This window comes from Chelon labrosus (genome assembly GCF_963514085.1).
Source record: "Chelon labrosus genome assembly, chromosome: 19".
Taxonomy (NCBI): Eukaryota; Metazoa; Chordata; class Actinopteri; order Mugiliformes; family Mugilidae; genus Chelon; species Chelon labrosus.
Genome location: NC_140352.1, coordinates 11,451,565 through 11,469,123, shown reverse-complemented (window position 1 = coordinate 11,469,123; position 17,559 = coordinate 11,451,565). Strand labels below are relative to the sequence as shown.

Here is a 17,559-nt window from a genome sequence, read left to right as displayed (position 1 = left end):
TGCGTCCAAACGGCTGTTTTTTTTGCAACCGGGAGGGCGAGTAAGTAGCAAAAACCTTTAGCTCTGAGGGCGGCACTCTAGTGGGTAATACAAAATTGAAATTAAGTTGATATAGCGGACACCTCTTGGGCACCGTGGCCAGGTGTTATTGAAAAAAAACATGATATCACCGATGAGGGTTTGTCACGGGGCGGAGTGTATCCCGGGCAACCGAGCAACGGGATGAGGTCATTAAGGGATTTTTCTTCTGGATCCTGTTGCAGAGTTGGCAACGGAAACCCTTCGGCTTTGTTTGTGTGTGTGTGTGGTTGTGGATCATCTGATCATCATGCAGGCTCACCCTGGTGTTTTCTTTGCCGGGAGTAATCAGGATAGAGGCGCACACACACACACACACATTTTGCCTTGAAAGCTCACACACCTCCCTCTCTCTCTCTCTCTCTCTCTCTCTCTCTCTCTCTCTCTCTCTCTCTCTCTCTCTCTCTCTCTCTCTCTCTCTCTCTCTCTCTCTCTCTCTCTCTCTCTCTCTCTCTCTCTCTCTCTCTCTCTCACACACACTCAAACTCACACACAGGCAGGTGAAGGGCGTATCTCATTACGTCACACGAGCTGCAGCGGTGATGAGTGTTGTGCGGAAGGAGCTGTCGTCAGTGTGGAAGGCTTAAGCTATTCACTGTGGAAACAGTTGAGCAGCTCTTGTTGTGGCTGAGGGGATTTCGGAGTTTATGTAAGAGGATACCTCAACCAAAATACGACCAGCTGTTGAGGAATGTGTGTGTGTAATGCGCAGCTCTGAAAACTCACAGGAAAACTCAGGTAGGGTGTTTTATCATTTAGCTCCTCCTGAGCTCAGGTGCCGTTGTTCGTTGCGTTGCCTCTGCCGCGGTTTAAGCAAACCAAGTGTGTGTTTTTGCCGTTTTCAGGGAAAGAAAGCTGCTGTTCGGTTTCTCTGCCCACCACTGACACACATTCTTCCTTTCCTCTCTCCTTTCTGCCTCCCCCTCTCTTTCTCTCTCTCTTCTCTCTTCTCTCACCCCTCCTTCCTCCTTCCGTCTCACTGCCTCTGCAGGGGAGTCAAGCCAGGAGCTGGGCCCCCCTCCGTCGGTGGATGAGGCAGCCAACACATTGATGACGCGCCTGGGTTTCCTTCTGGGCGACAAAGTGAGCGAGGGGCCACCCGGTACCCAGTACAGCATGGAGGAACCCGAGGCGAGACAGGTAACGGCCTCGCTGATGACATTTGGATGATTTCAGACTCTTACATAGGAAAAATCGATCCATTTCTATATTTTTACACCACTGTATGGCATGAAAAGGAAATATCTGGTATTTGGACTTTGGGTTTGACAGAAAGAGACATTTGAACACCTTTTCAACAGATTTTGTTGATGCTTTATGGACCAAATCATCAATCAGTCGCGATTATACACTTGAATATACAGCATTCAGACTTTGGATTAGACCAAAGCAAAACATATCTCTCTTTAAACATTATCAAGAAGACAAGAATCTACAGATAACGTTGCTTTGACTCTGAATTTGCAGGCTCTGGCATTGCGTTCAAATATCCGATGATTCCGTTTTGAGGAGAAGCTGGGTTTGTTTTAGACCAGCTCTCATTTGTTTTCCTGCCGCCGATACGTTCCATCCTAATTTAATTGTCTTCACATTGACACATTTCTATTACGAGGCATTGGGAACTTAAACAAACACGCAGATGGATCCGTTTTGACATTTATCTTGATAATACTCTTGTTTACATTCAGTTTTGACAGGTCTTTGAAGCCGGGATTTCCCCGATCAAAAGACTTCTCAGTAAATAGCCCTGAGTTGCCACAGTGCTTCAGATTAATCAGATAACTCTCCATTCAATCAGCTTTTCACATGACAAATAATCCTAATCATTTTAATTCCTAGTGTACTTTTAAACTTTGCTTATTGAAAGCAGGCGTCTTGCATGACATGCAGCGGCTTAGGCTTAACGTTTCTTTCCCGCGCCGTAACCTTTCTATTCCTGAATTTGGCAGTTGTGCAACAAACAGCTCTTGGCACAACAGGCCTGCTCTAAGCTCTGCAGCAGATTGCCCCGGTTTCTCTACCTAAACCTGATTTGACAGGTATGAATTTTCCAAAGCGTGGAAGCAAAGGAAAAACAGTAGCAGCAGCGGAGAGAGACAGAGGAACGGGGAAGGGGGAGAAAAGTGGGGGAGGCGAAGAAGGGGGCTAACCTGTTGCCGGAGCATTCAAAGCGGGGTTTGCACTAAAGCAGTGTGGATAAGCGATTAGACTGATGGACTGCCTGCTCTTGATGCGAGCGCTGCTGTGGCTGGTGGGGTTGTGTAAATTGAGAGAGGTTTATTCAAGCGGCTCTTTTTTAGAGACGTGACTCATGCTAGCGCCCCGCTGCATCGTGCGCACAGTACAGACTTATTATTTTAAGATATCTGCCCCGAATACTGTTCTCTGGAATGCGGTTTTGTTTGATTCATTAGGCACCAAAAAATGACACGGATTGCCTCGAGACACCATCTATTAGCAGATAAAGGAGTGGGCTTTTGTTGTAATTGTGCTAATTTGCATTTCAGTTGACGCAGTGACACAAGTCTGAAACTGTGCCCCCCCCCCCCCCAAGACAAAAACGCTGAATTAGTTGTTCTTGTTTGCAATGTAACCATGAATTTCTACCATAATACTGTGACACTACGAGTTGGAGAAGTTATATAGGCTTTTTTTCTATTATTTCAAAGTAAATATATTGATTTTTGTTCATTAATTTCTTTTGAATTCACCTTTTATTCGTATCTCGTTTATATACTATACTGTACTTAAACCCGGCACATATCCACCTGCTTAAAAGAAGAATCCATGACTGTGAGACAAGAATCAGTTCCATTAAATGTGTATTTGGATTATAAAACATCTATCCGCCATCCTCCATCCGGCGCGCTTAAATTCCTACAATATCTGGTGTCTCTGCTGCAAGACCTCACCAGCTGACGGAACAAGGTGACCTCAACTCGCAAGGAGCGCAGTTAATTGCCTCTCATGCTCTCGTTGCTCCTGCTCCCTGAATAGATGCAACGCTCCCAAGTTCAAACCGATCCTCGTGCGTCTGACGTTTAAGGTCAGACCCACACTAGCCCGGCGGATGGATGGAGCCGCCGCGTTTGAAGGGATTCACCCGTCCGCGCGTGCGTCCCCTTACAACCGGGGTCAGGCTCACGTAAAAAACGCGACGCTTGAGCGGCCCGGTCCGTGAAGGCGGCAGAGGGTGGCAGTGACTTAGATTGTGTCTGACAAAGATAACCGCTGAGGGCTGGAGGCCATGCATGCTGTAATGGAAGTGTGTAGACCTGTTTACAGATGTCACACTTGTCCCACTAAGCAGTTAAAACTGTGTGACATACTGTAAGATACCGTACTATAAGATTATCTAGTTGTTGGTTCCAGGTTTCTCAAGTATGAGGATTTGCTGCATGTCTCAGCCGTGCATAGAGCTGCAATCAATGAATTTTGGCACTTATTCTTCAAATTCACTTGTAATTTCTTTTAAGTGATATAGTCCAGCCTCTCAAATAGGAAGACATGCTTTTTTTATATAGTTTATGTCATTGTAAACTCAATATAGTTTCAGTTTAGACTTTTGATTTTAAAGTCAAATAAATAAATGACGCTTTGCTTATGATTATTTATATATATTTAGATTTTTGATTAGATGTCTCCTTTGCAATTCTGGGAAATTGCATTGTCTGATTTCAGTTATTAATTAATTGATCTCAAAAACCAACAGAACACCTCCTCATTCACCCGATAAAACACGGGGGGTGATGGCTCGGCAATCGGGTGCGATCAAGGATCGGTGTCTCACCCAAGGACGCTTCAAACAACCAACCCCCAGATTAATCAACAACACTTTCTAATCGGCGCAGCTGCAGTCTCAGGAGACGTTTATAATTGACTGATTAATAAATGATTAAAATAATAGTAGCTTAGTAGGTTCGCCTTGAGCACCACTCCACCTCTCCTGTTATCTCCGCGTTCATTCCAGTGTTGACCTGAACTCATCGACAGCTGTTAAGAAGAGACCTCCGTTACGAATGCTTAATTACTCCCCCCACCCCCCCCAACACCGTATGTGTGGACATGCTGCATGCATCTGGCTTTCATGTCCTGTATGTGCATCTGTGGATGTTCGCAGCAGCGGATTAGAAGCAGTAAGAGTTTTTATTTCATCCCTTCTGGTCGCCTTGTCTCCTAACTTGAGCTGACGTAGAATAAAGTCACTGCAGGGCACCCAGAACGGGACTAAAAGTAAAATTCTGTTTCATTTTTTGTTAAAGCTGAATTTTAGTCACAGCATGGAAGAGGAAATTATGCATAAAAATAAGTCTGTCAGTGAGATCGAGGCTGCTACGTTCTGTTCGTGGCACAGTTGTTTTCATAAAAATGTAGGTCTTTAGTTGAGTTTAAAAGGCGTTTCAAGTTGTATTAGTCACTTAACTTGAAGTGAGGAAATTCTCACGCAGCTCCTATGATTCTTATACTTGTTCAGAAAGATTTATACAACTTCAGATGCACCGTCTGAATGTCTGTGTCAAACATTCATTCATGCGTTCTCACTTAGCCCCAGTAAATTGTGTTGTAATATACATTCATAAAGTGATAGCAGGGGTCGCGGGTGGTTTAATTAGCATTATTGGAAAGAAAATAACTTGTTTGTGTATATAATCATACCAGACATTTATATTTTCCGTGTTCTTGTTGAATTGGCGAAGCTTCTTCTATCATATATTTTAGATAAATGCTACAAATAATTACTTATCGTGATATGTGTTTGTGTACGTGTGGGAGAGAAAGTCCAAATATGGATTGATTTCACGTCGCGAAGACAGCAGGAGGGTTGAGCTTTTTAAAAACTGCGACATTGAAGTGACATTTTCTTTTGTATGAGTCAGTTATTAAAGGTTCAAACATTGGGCTTTGCCGTGTTTATCTACGTGCGCTAATGGAGCCGAACAAAGCTTTAAAAACATTGTGTGTCTCTGTGTGTGTCTGTCTGTTTCCAGGGCCAGAACCAGAGGATCAGCCCGTGCTCCACCCTGACCAGCAGCACCGCCTCCCCACCTGCAGGCAGCCCCTGCTCCACCCTCCCCCCAGCCATGCCCGGCCAGGCTGGCAACAAGGACTGCGCCTACGGCTCTGTCACCAGTCCCACCTCGACACTGGAGAGCAGGGACAGCGGGATCATTGGTGAGATCCGCAAGTTTAAAAAAAAACATGAACGTGTTTGTAATGCGATGCTCCAACCTGCTACTAGTGCTAATGTAGGCTAAAAACCGGTCCAATGACTGCACCTGCCACCACCTGGTCTGTGATCGGTTTCCAGTAAAGCGGTGGTACCTTTCTCTGCACAGCAGGAAGCGGCCTGTATTCCCATTAGAGCACAATTCGGGTACCTTATCATGTTGACATCAACTGTGGCAAATGTGCATTAGGAAGAAAAAAACAGGAGAGCTCAAATGTTGCCTGACATGAAGTGTTTTGCGGATGTCAAAACAGGTGCCGTCATTGTTTCCTGGCAACAATGGTGGTAAACACCTGCAGCTCGATGGGGGAAAATTTTACATCAACATATCGCCGTCGACTGAGAACAACAGCAAATACATGTGAAAGCAGATGGGCTGGGTGGGTCAAATGGAGGCCAGTGAAAACAACCGAGCAGTGGGAGAAAAAAAATTTAAAAAATGGCCTAAAGGATGGTGTTTGTGTTGCAGCCACTCTGACCAGCTATTCCGAGAACATGGAGCGAGGGGGAAAGTACGGCGAGGGATCGCGGGGAAACCTGAAGCTGTGGCAGTCCCAGAAATCAGGCATGGACTCGTTCCTGTACAGGGTGGACGAAAACATGACCGCCTCCACCTACAGCCTCAACAAAATCCCCGAGCGCAACCTGGAGAGCATGTCCTCCCACTCTGCCCACTCCATCCCTCTGTACCTCATGCCCCGCCCCAACTCTGTGGCCGGTGAGTCCCTTCCCTTTCCTCTCCTGTGAGAAACGGTGAAACGACGAGTCAAAAGTAAGGTTGTTTAAAGGTGAATGCAAATTTAGCCAGGGTGAAGTTGTTTTCTGGCTAGCACCTTATTTCTGACTCTTCACTCCTTTCAACCTTTCTCGTCTTGCTTGTTTGATGAACCGTGGTCCTCTCCTTTGAATTCATTCATGTCCGTTGGTGCTGGTGTCCACCTGTGATCACAACTATGACAATGAAACGCAAATATTCATATTATTTTTGAATATTTTGTGGCTTTTTATCATGCCACGTGTTTCAGTCTCGTCTCATTGGCTGTTAATAGCAATGCAAACGTCCAGATTGTCACCTACGAATGTGAATCCTTGGCATCTCAACCCACAGCACACTTGTGAACGTTTTAATCTGATATTTTATCAACTAATCCTGAGTCTCCAGACCACATTTCCTGTGCAAATCTGTGATAAATTTCCTAAAATCCCTGCTTGTTTTAAGAGGAGCTCAGTCATGGTTTGACTTGATTCAATTTATAGTGTTTTTATAATAACCTAGGAAGGAAAGAGATCTTGTTTTCATGCTTTCACGGAGTTGTGTTGAAATTTCGGGGCGCTGCAAATCCGCAGTGGTATTTTGTTAAACTCTCTCAGCCCTCTGGTGTAGATTGAAACCACAGAGCAGAATAATACAACAACATATTCTGCAGAGTAACACACTGCGGCTGGAAGAGCCCCACATAGGAAAACTGACATTTGTTTTGCTAGCTGAGGTCTCATTGATGTGTGTTTCTTATTGTAGGCCGTGGACGCCTCAAAAGGCTCCCAAAAGTAACAGTAAAATAAATCAGGGAAAATGTCGGGTTTCATAACGCCGAGGCGGTCCTAATGAGTCCGATCGTGTTATTGTTCTCATCATCGGAGAGGATGAGCGCTAATGTTCACTCCTACTGGGAAACAACTGAGCACGCACGCAGGCCCCCGCTTATGTATTTCGCTAAACACTGTAATATGCCTGACAAGGGCCCGTCACTGCAGCTATGACCCTCTCTTTATGCCGGTCATGTTCTGCTGTTTGACACCGCTGTCTGGCAGCGCAGCCACTCTGCCGGGTTTTAGAGGTTCATCCTCGATCTCATCTCCGCCCCTCAACGCCCGGATCTTCAAAAGAGACTTGTGAGTGAGGTTGGAGGCAGCTTAAAAGACATGCAGCAGATGATGAAAAAAAAAAAAAACATAAAGAGAGAACGAAAGGGAGTGAGACTCGGAGAGGGAAAAAAAATTAAAAAAAGAGAGAGACATGATTTTTTTCTGAAGGCATTTGTATTTGTCAGGAACAGCAATTCCATATAGAGGAGAGGGATGCATGCAGAAGAGGAGTGAAAGAGTTTCATAATCTCTGTTTCTCACTGTGTCTCTCCTCCACAAAGAATTATTAGATGGTGTAGGGATGGGAGGCGAACGCAGGCTGAGGATTGGCTGGGCTCGCGCAGCAGTGGAACATCAAAGCCCCAGGCATTAACCGTTTCTATCCCCCAGAGTGACAGAGAGACTCGCTTTGAAGTGTGGGGAGAGGGAGAAAGAGAGAGGGGAAGGGAGAGAGAGAGAGATGTGGAGCGAGAGCAGAAGGCAAGAGGGGAGGAAAAACGAGGAGGGAGGGGGACACTATCACCTAATGAAGGCAGTGCGTTGGTAGAACTTGATATGGAGGAAAGAGGAGACAGAACTATTCTGTGGTGCTGATGCAGCTCATCTGGGAGGAGTAGATTTGACCAGAATTGAAAGATTAGCCTTTTATTGATTTCTTTCTCGCAGTGAAACAATTTTAAACACAGATTTCAAAAGAGTGGTGGTCAAAATGGATGCAGGAGAGGTTGAAAAATCCTGACGAGCTCCAAAAATAGTGGATCCTACATTTCCCATACTACAACAAGGTGATGATTCACCAAAACATCCTGAAGTGTTTGTAGATGTAGGCTCAAATACCATGCAGTAACTGATTACAGCACTACATTCCTTTACCTTAAAGGGGAACTACTGTTTTTTTACAACCTGGACCTTATTTCTGGCATAAAATACGATCGTTTACTCACCCATATAACTTCTGTGTAATCTGTACTCGTTCGGGAGATATTTACATCCGCGAATATCCATATAGTGGGAGTGACTGGGGCACCGAAACGCAGCCTCTAAATAACACATTATCTGCCGCAAACTCATTAATTTCACCAATATTTTGTTATGCTATGCTGTGCTTCGCCCACAACCTCAGAATTGGAAAAATATTCAGCCATGTTGTAAAAAACTAGCAGTAGCAAATTACAGGTAAACAAGCAGACCGGCGCTCAGAGATGACATCATCCAGGTCAGAAGACATCATCCAGGGTCTGTAGGTCAATCTACAGACTCCGGATGATGATAACAGGTAATTCCGGACTCAACAGGGAATAGCACTAGGGTACGATAACAACATATTGGTGAAATGAATGAGTTTCGCGGCAGATAATGCGTTATTTAGAGGCTGCGTTTCGGTGCCCCAGTCACTCCCACTATATGGATATACGCAGATGTAAATATCTCCCGAACGACTACAAATTACACAAAAGTTATATGGGTGAGTAAACGATTGTACTAATAAGGTCCAGGTTGAAAAAAAACAGTAGTTCCCCTTTAAACAACACACTATGGCTGACATGACGCATTCATGCTCCAGGGACTGTTAAGCGTAAACATGTTACAGCTGAGTTTTCCCAGTCGTAATTATGACGAGATTGCCATCTACGAGTTGGAGACGTACGATAACATCAAGATGGGAAGAGCATGGCGTAATATCTGCTGCGACGCCATCTCCGTGTCATAAATTCTTGGCAGTGCGTCGAGAAGTCTCTGCTTGTTTTCTCGGGCGTTTATTACCATAAAGGTCCTTCAGAGCGACAGCAGACATTATGCGGCTGTTTCCACGGGCTGAGTATATAACGGTGAAGGACCCTCTTTTTGTGAGAGGGTTTCTTTTTTCCGAGCTCCAGTGGTTTGAGGAGCCAAAGGCCGCGACTAAAGTGTAAAAATAAAACCAATTCGAGACAATGGAGAAGTACAAAAAGAGGCATGTGAAAAATTTAATTAAAACTTGAACTGTACGGACTTGTAAACTGAGAAAAACACTCATGGGTTTATTTGTCCGGTTTAAAGACTTTTGTCTTGCACTTTGTCAACAACAGAAGTGCAATCCAGTCGGTTTATTGCACCCGTGCTGACGGAAAAAAAACATCAAGAACGTGTCTTTCCAGAAAGGATCCATCTGTTAGATGCTTTCGCATTATAAATATCTATCACGTGGGCTCTTTATCCTGCTGAGACTAGACGAGACGTTCACCTGCACTGAATTGTGACGGGAGCACAAATCTCCGAAAATTACATCTCCTGCAAATCAAACCAAAATGGGTGTAATTACCCTTTAAGATATATACACCACCTTACGTAACTGCTCTGGGATGGTGAAATCCCTTCTCACACAAAGACTAAAGGGGTTTTAAAGGCACTCACAGATTCACCTAACTCACTGTTCAGTCTCTAAATTAAGGTAGAGGCTCACTTGAGATAACATTTTTTCAATTGATTTCCTTTCCCTTCATTTTTCCTGATTACCTTCTTCTTCTCCCCGGTCCCACCTCCGCTCAAATGCGCTCTTCCATTAGCCAGAAGTATTGTATAAATACCTCTGCCTCCATTTATTTATCATCTCAAGTCATCTCTCTGGGAGCTGAGAGGAGAACAGGGAGGCATATAGAGCAGAAGCAGCAGCTACCTCATATCTGAGATAACTACCTGGCCTCCTGGCTGAGTCTGTGACTGTCTCTGGACGGCAGCCCAGCTGGTCTCTGAGTGTGTGTGAATATGTGTGTGTGTGTGTGTGTGTGTGTGTGTGTGTGTGTGTGTGTGTGTGTGTGTGTGTGTGTGTGTGTGTGTGTGTGTGTGTGTGTGTGTGTGTGTGTGTGTGTGTGTGTGTGTGTGTGTGCATGCGTCCGTTCTATCAGTCCCTCTTCAAAGCAGGAAGTGTCTGACGATGCGTGCATGACATTGTCCTGCACCTTCTTGCAGTCTCCACCGGTTCGATACTGTTATTTTATTTTTTTTCTTTCCTCTTGATTTATTTCCACTATGTGTGTAGTTTTAGCGCATTGGCACAGGAACTGTGAATGCGATCCCCAGCAGCCTGCTGCATTGCAGATAGAGATGATGAGCACACAGATTTGAGTCCTCACATTCAAACACAGTTGAAAGAGATAGAGTTTTCTCAGCCCCGTAGCCCTGAGTCATTCCTCCTTGGTTTAGAAGCAGATTAATGCGTCGTCTGTCTTCTGCTTTTAGCCCAGTTAGATGACCAGCACCCCCATTCCCATCAGGGCCAAGCCTCCAGCATTCTCAGCTGCCATTTTCCCTCCATTTTGGGAAACCCATGTGGCTCATTTTTTGGGTCCATGGCTGTGGTGGCTCAACGCACACATACAGACGTACACATGCTCAGAACGTAGCTCTCTTTGAGCAAGGACAGGACGAGGATCAGTGTTGGGGTGGCGAGCTCTGAGGTCTGCTCCTTGGGGGATTACTGTGCTGTATTTTTTAAGAGTAACTGCAGAGAGAGAGAGAGAGACAGGATATCACAGAGGAGAGGCATGAACTTCCAGTCACACCTACCTCCAACTGGTTAAATTTCACTTTGGATCTTAGAACCTCCCAACTCCTACAGGTACAGTGTGAGAGAAAAATGACTTCCAGCTCTGATTCGATTCGTCTCACTGCGAGAAATACATGTCGGACTTTTCTTAGCCTTTTATGAATCTGTCTTGTTACAACTTTAATTTTATTTTTGTAGCTTTGTCCGTCCGTTCTGTCGCAACGTAATTGTTGGGATTTGGGGACACAGATGGAGCAAAAAAATGCAAGCTGTCAGAAGATTTGCAACAACCCCCCTCCAAGCAAACCGAACTTATTTGGGAGAGAAAACTCTAAAATCATTACCCAGACTGTTTTATTCACGGTTTAGAGACTAACTTCTTGGTTTTCTGCACCGTGGGGGATTATGATTGACATTTTGGTACACTTGCTTTAGGTTGTACTTCCACAAGCATGTTTGATTTTATGTTTCTCAGCCCTTCAGGCTATACTGCTGTAGTGGTGTTTCCAGGTATTCGTTTATGGATACAGCGATGAAAATCAAACCTAAAACTGAAGAAATTTGCAGATTACAAAATAAAAATAGGTGATTTTCTTGTCTGGATGTGGTGACTTATAATCTTGGCCCTCACTTCTTTAGGAACCGCCAACCTTTGCATGGTTTAGTTCCTTAATCCCACCTGGATTTGTTGTTAGAGTGTGTTGTCTCTGTCTTCTCTCTAACTGAACCGCAGGGCTCAGGTGTGACGGAGAATCGGGGCCCGTCGCTCGCTCACGCTGCCGGCGTCTAATCTCATTTAACATTCAGCGGTTCCGAGTGTTGGCCCCGAAGACACAGTGTGGTGTGAACAATCATCAGCCAGCGTCAGACAGGCGCTCACTCCATGAATAAGACATTTGTCTGCTGAGCTAATTAATCCTGAGAGGGGCCGGATGGCATCTGCCTCCGTGCCGCGTGACAGACACGGAGAGGAGGGAAACTTAGATCGGAGCCACGCGGGGCCGGCTTTCTCTTTCCTGTAGGAGTTAGCAAGTTTGAGAGCAGGAGGCTGACAACTGCCTCAGGACACTGGCATGAACCTTTGCCACCTTTTTTTTTTTTTTTTTTAAGTGTGTGTGTGTGTTTGTTTACTGTATGAGATTCTCGGTGTACACAAGCGCTGACAATGGCATCTATTTCTGTCTAACGCACAAATGCAGCCACCAGTTCGGCCCACCTGGAGGACCTGGCGTACCTGGATGAGCAGAGGCACACTCCGTTACGCACCTCGCTGCGCATGCCCAGGCAGAGCACCACCTGCGGGCCGGGTCGCTCCGGGCAGGACCTGAGAGGTGAGCACGAACTCAGTCCCTCTTAACCCTTCGTGTGTAAACAAAGCTGTTCAAGTCTGTGAGGTTTTATTCAGTGTCTTAACGCTGGCTGTGTGAGCTACACACGTTATGGATGTATTATAGTAATATAACGCAATAATAATAGCAAGAGTTGGTGGTTAAGACGCCAAATAAGTTCACTAAAACTGGTGGATGGACTTATGGGTGGTTGCACGACCTGAAACAAAGCAAGCTGTACGTCGGTATCTTGACACCTTAAGCCACCAGGATACCCCAACTAAGGAAATCAGTACTGAGGAAGTATTAAACAACAAACGTAAAGGAAAGGCAGAAGTGCTGAATGTAAATACAGGAACTGCAATGTGACCCAAAGTGCAGATATTTGCTGTTGAAAGCATTCAACATTCAAAGCATTTATCCATCGCTGTGCTGTGCTGTGCTGTGCTGTCTCGTCTTGTCTCAGGTCTGGCTGTGATTAAACCGGTTGCTTCACATCAGATGCAGCAAACAATAGGACACTGTTCTGTTCTGTCTCTGGTCCGCGTGCAACTCAAAGCAGCTGAGAATTGCATGAATAGGCGAAGCTGCGCGACGAGAGCCGCCGTTAAAATTAACAAACAAAATCTGTGACTGTTAGTTCGCAGTTTTCACTCAGTGCGTCGATGTGCTCCCACATATCTGATCTGTGACTTAGTCGCTGGTGGCGGACGTTGGATGTCGCCAGCTGTTGTGTGCTTTCAGAGGAGTGTGTGTGTGTGCGCGAGAGAGAGAGAGAGAGAGGCTGAGGGAGTACACAAAGAGCATTTTGTCAGCCTGTGTCACCGCTAAGCTAAAATTTGTCTCCGTGCTTAACATTCACATTCAGCCTGCGCTTCGCTGCACACTGCTCAACACACAGCGAGCGCCCCTGCCATCGTGCAAATCTCCTCAGCCCTCTTACCAAACAGCCAAATGGCCTTATGTCACAATATTGCGCGTCCCCCCTCGCCCTTCTTCATCCGTCACTTAGCCGGTAATGAGCGCTGTAATGGCGCTCCTGCCATCCGAGCGGACACAAATATGCGTCCCCGCGTGTCTTAAACACCTGTTAAGACCTTGAGAGCGCGCTCGGGCTGAGGTGCGGCGTGACCGCCCTGCCCGAGGGCAAGCTGGCTGCAGACAAATTCAGAGTGAAGGAGTGTTAGATGGAGAGGCAGGGGGAGATGGAGATGGACACGGAGGGAGAGAAAAGAGGACAGAAGACGGTAGGCAAGGGCTAGCTCCTCACAAAGCGTCAGTCTCGCTGCCACAGTCACTTGTTTCAACCTTCCCCCTCTAAGGGCAGCCAAGTGTGTTTACAAGCCAAACGACTGCGTCCTAGCATGCCCCCTGCCTCCTTGGATCAATGTCAGAGCCTCTCCCAGTGCACTCCTTCTGCGCTTTCGCCGGGAGAGACAGAGACAGGGACGCGGGGAGACAGGACGCGGGAGGCATTGCGATAAAATGAGGACAAATTCCAGGTCCGTTACCTCAAGTCGGTCTTGAAATTTGACTTTACATGCAGTATAAACAGTCGGGGAAACATGCATAAAGGATTAGTTGGTGCTCGATTTGTTGCACGTCAACATTGCAAGCTGATTTTTTTTTTTCTTGTGGCCTAAAAGGATGGCAGTGTCCTTGATCTGTGTCCAGATTGCCCATGAAATAAGTCATAAATATTCAGGGTCCCAGCAGGATGAATCACGTCTCTGTGACCTCCTCTGATCTTTTGTCTACTTAAAACTCTCTAACAAAACTTGGAGCTCTTAACGGCAAACTCGGTCAAATATGTTGGCAGACTGCAGCTCACTGACAAAATGTCCTAATTTGCATGAGGGACTGCCGGATTGGGACTTAGAGATGAGTGAGATGAGACGAGGGCTGCCGGTTATGTGTCGGTCAGGTGGCAACCAGCTCGCAGATGCAGCCCTCTCTGCACTTGATTTTTGATTTTTTTTTTTTTGCTGAAGCTTCTTTTGATGCCAGCCGTCAGGGGCCCGAGCTGTGCTGCTGTTTTGAGGAGAGTGAGTCAGACTGCAAATGGACCTTCTTGTGCTCCTGCCTGCCTGCCTACCTCTAAGATTCACCACCCACCTTATCTATTCACCGCAAACTCTCTCGCATTAACCGTACACACATTTTCTCCCTCATTTGTCTTTTACTTTCCCTCTATTTGTCTTCTGCTCCCTCCTCTGCTGTCTTTCAACCTTTGCCCACATGCACCAAACAGCCTTTGTGTTGTGACTGATGGTTGCAGCTTTCGGCTAGAATATATATATATATATATATATTCAGCTCTGGAGGGTTTTATGGCTCTGAGAAACAAGTGGAAAATAAATAATAACTCCTCGAAATTCAGGTGAGCAGTAATTGATTGGCCGTGTAAAGAATAGGGCTTATGATATGCAGTATTTTTCTTACTGTCAACCATTAGAATACCAAAAAGAAATTGATCCTGCTACTAGAAAGTAAGTATGCGATTAATTCATCTGTGCCAGAGTGCTCCATTTTTTGTTGATTAATCAAGGGACTGTGATTTATTTCAATGGTCCCAAATGCGGCGTACTGCTGCTGTAAACACGTATACCTTCATTCTGGCTTTTAAAAAGTAAATAAAAAAATATATTGTTCACATCTTAAGGGCCGGGACTAACCAAGGCGCTTCTCAGCCATTTTGCCGGTCTCAGTCCGTCGCTGAGAGTCAATGGCCCTTGTGTGTCCCGCTCCGTTGGCACTAGTTGAACCTGTGTCGGCAGCTTTTCAGCTGATCTAATGCCTTGATATGACTCTGATCGGCTGAGAAGCAGCTAATCTTTTCTCTAACATCTAACGTTAGTGAGAAGGACAGACAGAGGCTGAGCTCATTTTACATCTTCATCCAGTCAGAACATTCAAATGCATGAATATTAACCCAGCAGCATGATCATGTAGAATAAATAAACTGTATTCTAACTCATCAGACTCAGGAAAGGTGAACTCTGTACAACGGTTTGTAGTGTAGCTCTGCGCCAATTTGACGCCATAGCTATGGCAACAGCCCAAACCTGACGCAGACCCTAACGCCGTAGCCTAACATGCACCTCCCCAGAAATCTAATTACACGTCTCGGCTCCATCAAATTGATTGTTTTGGACCAATAAAGATGGAACTGAGAATTTTCAAAGGTACAAACATTTGTACAACTTGTATGCCTTCAACGATATTTCAGTGAAAGTTTCAGTCGCCATTGTTGAAAGTGAAGCAGGAAGTAGAAATAAAAATTAACCCAACTGGCAAAAAAGACACAGTGCCGACTAGTGCAGACTGACAAGCGCACAAGTATAAATGGCTCACACCGGCGTAGGCTACGTGCCTAGCTTACGGCGTCCCACAGTACCTTAAATGAGCCTTTAGCTTCTTGGGCTCCTAGCTAATAGCAGCTCTTCTAGTAGTCTACACCCTGCTGACTACATAATACAGACCTCCGGTCGAAGTGTGTCTCAATGGCCCTGGAGATACTCAAAACCAAGCAGTAAACTCAGAAAGTATTGAACGACTGTACGACTTTTTAATTAGACTTCTTTGCAGTGAGAGAAAATACAGTATAAACCCATCATTTAAGTCTGAGGCTGAGAGTAGCTCCAGGTTGGCACTGCTTATAGTAAACCTTTATTTACAGAAAACACAGATCAAGAAGGCTTCTGTTTCTGGGTTAGTGGAGGGGGTTAGATAACAGCCTAGATTTGATGACAGTGCACCACCAGCATGTTTGAACCCAAACAACTGACAAGGTTCAGATGATTATCTGCTCTCCAGCTACTGTTAAGCCAAGTGCCTTAATCTTGTTTCTCCCGTAATCTTCATCTGATAAATACTTTTTGTCACTGAAACTATCTTGCCTTGGTGTATTTATTGTAGCTTGGCCAAAGACTTAGTATATGTTAAATGACATGGTTAGAGTATATTTTCTGAAGACGAACATTTGCCGTTCAAGCCTGATACGTTGCTCTGAGCCTACTCTGCAAATTACATAAGATAAGAAAAAAAAAAAACAGGTGTTATATAAGATCTTGTTGTTGTGGTCGTGCATTTGCGAGCTGCATCCACCTGCTACAAGACTGGAATTGCAACTTTATGTCTGGAAAAGCATACGGCAGGAAATCAATCCCTGGATAAACTCTTTCGTGCGCAAACTCCCACATCGACCGTCGGTCTTTCACCTGTCCTAAGATAACCCACCCCCACTCTCCCTCGACCCTCCTAGATCCTCCTCACTGCTTTTCCTCCTCCTTTCCGTTCCCCTCTTCCTGTATCTCGGTGCCAATTCCACTTTCCTCCTCCTCTTCTTCCCTCTCGTCTCTTCCCTTTCCACCACTTCCCATCCTCTGCTTCTCATCCTACCCCCTCCTCCTCCTCCTCCTCCTCCTCTTCTCCCTCCTTCTCAAGGCTGTTCAGCCACCGTGAGTCATCCTCACCTGGTGAATAATTAAAAAGTCTGAGTCTCTCACTCCGTCTGGCCACGGAGGGTTGGCGGAGGAGGAGGTGGAAGAGGAGGAGGAGGAGGGGGAGGTGGAGTGATACCTTGCTCAACGCCGCCTGAGGGGGAGTGTTATGGGCAGGATTATGAGCCATCCATCCGTCCCTCGCGCGCGCACATTTGCTTCCGCCGTCCTGGAAACAACTCCCTCAGCCCCCGTTCGCAACATGGCCGCCATGTTTTCCTAGAGTACTCAGTGGAGCAGCAGTGGCGGCACGACTTTAACCCGCCTGAATCCACCGTAGTGCCGTTTGGAGGACGGTGCTTGATAGTGCGTGGTTGTGTTTAGTAATTCCTTGAGGAAGGAACGAAGGAGCTTTGCAGGCACGTTTGGCATTCAGTCACCCTCAAGATAATTGGCTTAGCACGACTTAAAACAGAGTAGCTGTGCATATTTAGCTCCCTGCCTACTTCAGTGACCTGTAGTATCGAGCAGCTTTTGCATTTCCCGTCGCCGGTGTTGCATCAGGTCACCCCTTTCACGCCGTGACACCCCCCCGGAAGAACATTACATCAGCGCACAGCCTCTCTCGGCCTGTTTGCGCGTCTGTTTGTCGAGTTAGCACCAAAATAATCTGACCGGGGGAATATGGATGAAGTGTCTTTTATTACACCGAGCTGCAGCTGGCGCGCGGCTCGGAGCGGTGAAACGCAGCGCTGGCCGTGCACACGGAGCAGCTTTTCACCCGCTTCCAGATATATCTGTCGGTGCCTTTTTTTGCTGATTGTATAAGAAGTCCGAAAACTCTCTGCAGGATCATCGCATTTCTGTTCACCCCGCGATGTATAATTACCATTCCTGGACAGGAGTCACGCTTGCAACAGCACTTTGGAAGCGTCGCGTGATCCGCCGACGACATTAACAGCGATATCAGCTCATTATGTTATGAAGCCATTCTCTCAATCAGCACGTTGGAGTCACTTTCGAAAGACATACAGCTCTAACACAACGCTCACGTCCTCCCTGCCTCCCCCCTGATATATTCTGCAGTGTCTG

At 45.9% G+C, this 17,559-nt stretch overlaps 1 protein-coding gene across 2 annotated transcripts in view; it reads left to right on the top strand.

Annotated features, from left to right (window-relative positions):
• The window catches only part of tanc2b (tetratricopeptide repeat, ankyrin repeat and coiled-coil containing 2b), a 69,098-nt gene that overhangs the window by 28,098 nt on the left and 23,441 nt on the right, over positions 1-17,559 (top strand). The window contains exons 1-5 of one of the 2 annotated variants that reach the window (XM_084566873.1): positions 680-816; positions 1,070-1,218; positions 5,067-5,250; positions 5,775-6,023; positions 11,897-12,028. In XM_084566873.1, the coding sequence (XP_084422999.1) occupies positions 783-816; positions 1,070-1,218; positions 5,067-5,250; positions 5,775-6,023; positions 11,897-12,028 (748 nt within the window). In that variant the 5' untranslated portion in view covers positions 680-782. Of the gene's footprint in view, positions 1-679; positions 817-1,069; positions 1,219-5,066; positions 5,251-5,774; positions 6,024-11,896; positions 12,029-17,559 lie in introns of those variants that run through there. The other variant, XM_084566872.1, reaches the window with a different exon arrangement.